Source organism: Macrotis lagotis, chromosome X (genome assembly GCF_037893015.1).
Source record: "Macrotis lagotis isolate mMagLag1 chromosome X, bilby.v1.9.chrom.fasta, whole genome shotgun sequence".
Lineage (NCBI taxonomy): Eukaryota > Metazoa > Chordata > Mammalia > Peramelemorphia > Peramelidae > Macrotis > Macrotis lagotis.
The window spans coordinates 662,136,507-662,142,506 of record NC_133666.1 but is presented as its reverse complement, the minus strand read 5'-3'; the positions used below and the strand labels follow the sequence as shown (position 1 = coordinate 662,142,506).

The 6,000-nt window shown below is 36.5% G+C and overlaps 1 protein-coding gene across 1 annotated transcript in view; it reads right to left on the bottom strand.

Moving 5' to 3' along the window:
- Positions 1-2,804: 2,804 nt before the first annotated feature.
- Positions 2,805-6,000, bottom strand: part of LOC141501406 (transmembrane protein 132D-like) — a 229,541-nt gene continuing 226,345 nt past the window's right edge. Inside the window, exon 2 of the mRNA XM_074205320.1 lies at positions 2,805-4,281. Within this exon, the coding sequence (XP_074061421.1) occupies positions 3,386-4,281 (896 nt within the window). The 3' untranslated portion in view covers positions 2,805-3,385. The remainder of the gene's footprint in view (positions 4,282-6,000) is intronic.

Sequence of the window (6,000 nt, the reverse complement as noted above, 5' to 3'; positions counted from 1 at the left end):
TTGTTTTTAAGAATGAAGGACAAAGATCATCATCATCATCATCATCATCATCATCATCATCATCATCATCCATCAGCACATCAACTCACAAGGGATCAATTATCATTTCTAGAACTACCTAGCCCAATTATGTCTCTTGAGATCTAGTCCCATGTTATCCACTAATTACCATTGGAATTTAGAATTGATTGTCTTTTAAGCATACCAAAGTTTTTAAAAAAAGAATTTATCTTTCTCTCTCAAATACTCCCCTTACTTTCCTTATTATTGTATTTTGTACAACTCTGCCTTACTGAAATTCAATTCATGCATATCAAGACATCATCTTATTATTTCGTTCATCCTTGAATATGAAGAATGAACAAAAACATTATTGTTTCGGGAACTAATACCCTTCCAGTCACCCAGATTCAAAATTTCAATGTCATTCTGGGATATTTACTTGCTCACTTCACATATCAAATTCACTTCCAAATATAGCAATTTATTTCTTTACAAAGTCTCTCATATACATTTCCTTTTCTCCACTCACATAGCCACTACCTCTCCCCCACAATTCAGCTTCTCAACTGAACTATGGTAATAGCTTATAATTTATTTCTCTTCATGCCCCATGCCCTGTCAAAAGTGTTTTCTCTAAAGTGTAATAACCCTAATAACCCTGTTTGTCAGTACTAATTATCTATGGTGCAGCTAGGTGGTTCAGTAGACAGAGTACTAGCATTAGAGTCAGAAAGACCTCAGTTCAAATCCAGCTTCAGTTACTTGACAATTACTAGCTGGATTTCTAGTACCTAACCCAGTGCCTATATATCAAAAGTATTTAATAAATGTTTGCTGATAGATTGATTGATTACCTGAAGTATATCTAATGCAACTCCCTATTAAAGATGAAGAATGTGATCCTCAAAGAGGGCAAAAGGACTATCTTAAATAACTTGTAAGGGCTCATGAGCGGGCATGGTGAGTAGCATGCTATACATTTATCCCTTCCATGTCATGAGGGATTAGGGGAACACTTCTGTGATCTAGAAAATGCATGGAATTTTTTTTGACTTTCTCTTAATATCAAAGAAAAAGTAAAAAAAAAAATTCTGTTTCTTTTATGGGGTGTTTGCATCCCATAAGTTGTACAATTTGGATTAAATTTGGATTACTGTAAAATTTAGGTTAAATATTTGTACATAGACTCTGTGTCATTGTTGGCCTTTGCATGTTGTTTGTGGCTTACACAATAGTATTCAAAAATTCCCATTTAATTTCTTATGCCAGATCTCAATATATTAAAGCTGTGACGGGAAAGCTGAGACGTGGAAGGGATAACTGCAATTAAAGAGCCAGGAAGACCTGAATTTCAGTCATATTTCACTCCACAGCTAGCTGGCTAAGCCTGGGCAAATCACTTGATCTGAATTAGATTCAGTTTCCTTACTGCAACATGAGTGGATTGTACCCAATGGCCTCTTTCTGCTCTAAAGCTATGACTTCATGATTCTAGAGATGAAGTCCAGACTTCAACACAACTCCACTGAATTCACATTCCCCAATGCTCTTCCCATGGATACCACAGATCATCAATAATCCAGTTATTTTAAAATCCCTTTATTTCTATCCAAATACTATTCATTACTATACCTAGGAGGGTGTTTCCCAAGTCTAGTTCAATACAAATCAAGAAACATTTATTGAACATGGTTTACATATTAGGTGGAAGTGATACAAAGGTACCAAAATGGTGCCTCCCCTCCAAGTGCTAAGGTTTTTGTTTGTTTGTTTTCCAGGGATGGGTGATATGACCAACAAATAGATATAATAATTTGAAAAAAAGAGAGAACCCTAAAAACTGAGAGAAATCAGAGAAGTTTCATAAAGGGATGGAGCCTGAGTTAAATCTTGAAAGAAACTAAGGACACTGTAAGAGATAAAGGTGAGAAAAGTTATAGGGCCACAATTGGTACAATGACATAGGAATAGGATATGGAATGGCAAATTTGGGGAAGATGAGTTTGACAAGAATAAAGCCTATAATAGAAGGAGTAGAGTGATCTAAGTCTGGAAATTTAATCTGAAGGTTAAAAAAAATGAAAGTATTTAAACATTAAGCAGAAGAGTTCATAATGCATTCTAAAGGCAATAGGGAGGTAATGTCACTTCTTGAGCAGGGGAGCGATATGGTCAGATTTTCGTAAGATGATTTTGGGAGGTCTGTGGAGGATGATTGGGAGAGACTAAAGAAATGGAGAGGTTTAAAGTTACACAACTCAAAGCACCTAGAAAGAGTGATGAGACTTCCTTTGTAATGTCACACTATTAAGTTTCTTCCACAACTTCTTGAAACATTCCACAGATTTGATCATTTCCCTTTGAAATTACAAATATAAAGAGTTCCCTAAATCCATTTCCTTCCAAATTTTATAATAAATCATATCAGTTTTACATCCATTCAAGGGACCTAATAAGTTGGGACCAATTCATGGGGACCATGAGAATGGACCATTTTTTGTTGCTGTTTGGGGCAGATTCTCTGAAATCATTACTTGGGAAAAAATAAGAAATGCAAAAATTAATTAAATCAATATTCACTTAAAATAAATACAATGGGACTATATCTCTCCCGTTCTAATTTTAATGAGAGTTACAAACATTGTGACCTTAATTTGAAGCTTCAAATATTTTTAGTTAGTTAAAATATTCTTTTTTCTAGAAATTGAAAATCTAGGCAATAAGTGAAAAAAGAAGCAGGGCAAAGAACTTATAACTACTCTGGATAATCTAAATATCAATTTTAATAATCCATTTATGTGAATAACTCACTCTAATCTTAGTTTGATATTTTCAAGTCTGACAAATAACTGTTATTTTATCAGTGCATGGGTGGGAAATCCTTCAGCCAAATACAGATCAGATAGAAATCTATCCATGACGACCTAGACAACTGCTATGGAGTAGGCTGTGAGAATTTTAAATTAAGTAACTTATTCGTGATCCAACCATTAGTATATGTCAGAGGTAGAATTAAAATCCAAATGTTCAGACTCAAATCTCAGCACTATCCATTGCACTACATTTTCTTCATTTAATTTCCATAGTGTATATATGCATACATATATAAATTTTATTTATTTAAGGCAATGGGGTTAAGTGACTTGCCCAAGGTCACACAGCTAGGTAATTATTAAGACGCTGAGGCCGCATTTGAACTCAGGTCCTCCAGACTCCAGGGCCAGTGTTCTATCCACTAGGCCACCTAGCTGCCCCCATTTTCATAGCATATTAAAAATACTTTTTGTAATAGTTAAAAACTGGCTCAACTGCATGTCAATAGTACAAATTTCCCTAAGGAAAAAAAAATTCAAAAGACATGTTAAATTTTAGCTTTTCTATCTTACCTCAATGTGAAATGATCCTCAGTGGAATTTCTAGAGACAGAAACAGGAAAAGTCAGAATCTCTCCTTGTTTGGCTGTCTTGGCCACATAGTGGATGGCAACGTTGTTATCTAAGTGAAGCTCCCTCCAAGAAGGGCTCCCACTATGGGTTTGGTAGAGAAACACACTCCCAATCCTCTGCAAAGGAGGGCCCACTTCATCAATATCATTGTGGCCTGGTCGAATTCCATTATTTTTCCTTGTTTCTTCCTTGGTACAGTCTCCTTTCTCATCTCCAGGTTGGATGGAATAGTAAAGTTCTACAGGGCTTCCTTCTGTTTGGTCCATTGATTTTTTCCTCCCTGCAACCACAGTTGGGGGGCTGAACCAGCTGGATAGGAGCTCCAATTGGGCTACACAGAGTCCAAGTTCGCCTGCCAGGCGGCAGCTGCTCCTCACCTCTCTGGTCTCCCTGAAGGCAAACACTCGGAGGCAGGGCAGCCTCTCTGTGGTGCTATGGTCATCCCAATCCCTGCCCACTATGTAGAACAGGATCTGCACTCTGGGCCGACTCAGGTAGATTTTGTCACTCATGATGTAGGCCTTTAGCTTCCAATTGAGAGCGAATTTGTTGGTAGATCCAAAGGGATTGGAAGGTAACAGCAAGTCCTGGGGCACAAGTTGTTCCACAGAAAAAGGTCCATAACTGGCATTCAAGGAAGGTGCCATCTTAGATTTGTAAATCAGAAAGGATTCCACCCTGGATTGCAAACTTGAGTTTCTCATGATGTCCTGGTTGGCTTCCTTGAGGAAGAAGGAGATATCGGCATTGTTGATATGGTAGTTCACCGGAAGGTAGGTGGGCAAGAGGGAGAATCTCTGGATGCTCTCTAAAATCCCTCGGCTCTCTGATACTATGGGGAGAAAAATAGAAGTTTACGTGTCAGTTGAAAATCCTAAAGGAAGTCATAAAGTCATCCACATCATGGACAGTAATTTATTTAGATATGGTTCAATGCTCTTTAGGGTTGACCTCTAAGAAGTCGTGCTAGACAGCTGGACATCGAGTCATGGTATAATATTCCCTCAGATATCTGACAGCTTCTCGCTACCTGGGCAAATCTTCTAGTCTCTGTGGCTTCAATATCCTCATCCAGAAAATGAGGGCTTTGGATTCCGTGACCATTAAAGATTCTTCTAACTCAAAATTATAATCCTATGATGACAGTTTATTTCTACTCTTCTTTAAATTTGACAAAGTACCTTATCTATTAGCAAACCTGTGAGATCAACAGTTTAAGTAATTTATTTACATTTTAAAGAGAAAGAAAACTGAGATTTATAAAGACAAATAATAATAATGATCACAATAATCTATCTCAATAATGCTGAAAAATATATTATTATTCTTTTTTTAAAACTAGAACTATGATTCCGGTGATTACAAGGACTTCCTTTAACCAATGTAAATTGATGTGGACTCTCTAGCATGCAATCTTAGTGCCTTACATATGATAGGTGATTAATAAACCTTTATGTTGACTGACTAACAGTTGCTTAGGTCATTAAGAAGTTAAACAGGACATTCCAGCTCACAATACCAATAAATGAAACAGGAAGGATTTAATTTTCTGTCTTCCAGATTCCAAAGTGTGTTCGCTAATCCTTTATGCCGTTATCACCCAAGACAGGCCAATACAATTTTAGATAGTTCTAATATTTATAAAAATTGGTATTAATCCCATTTTATAGATGAGAAAACTGAGGCTCACTTATAGTAATAACTATAATAATATAGTTAATATAGTAATAACTATAATAATAATATCAATAACAGCAATGATAAGTCTGTACATTTTACCATTCCTTTCCTGGCACAAACCTCATCGCCCTTAATTATTATTAGTGGCAATAGTAATTACCATTATCATGGTGCAGACAAGATTTTGCTAAAGCCCCACAATTAGCAAATTTCAGAAGCAGTATTTAAATTCTGTTTTGTTCTTTCACTAGGTTAAGTCCTCTTCCCACTGTGCTTCTTTTCATCTTGCACATACAAAAAAAGTACTTAATTTGACTCATTTTTAAAAGATTATAAAGCTTCTATTCTATGTCAGTTACTATTATTAGAGTCTGAGGATATAGAGACAAAATGAAATAATGATTGCCTTCAAAGTGCTTACATTTATTGGGAAGAACCAACCTGTGCAGATATAAGTAAATATGAAATCAGAATAAAGTGATTTTGAGGGGAGAGGCACAGATCTAATCTGAAAGGGAGTTTAATAATACAACAAGAGATCCAGAAAGCAGAATGGGAGGACGACATAGAGTACAAAAGGGATACCAGAAAACAGTTATAGGAATGGGAGGTTAGGAAAGGTGGATTCATCCTAGCTGGCCTGCCACTTAGAAGCACAAGAATACAGAGAAAGGTTATAGGACACCTGTGTGTGTCCACTGGGAATTTAGTAGAGATGGGAGAGGTGACCATCATTGAAATCTGATAGGAAAAAAACTTGTAAAATGAGACCAAATGATAGAAACCTAGGACATTCTGCTCCTGAGGGAGGCCTGAAGGAAAATGCATCTCAGCCCCAAGAGTTTACTGTACCTGGCTCCTGGACAAATGG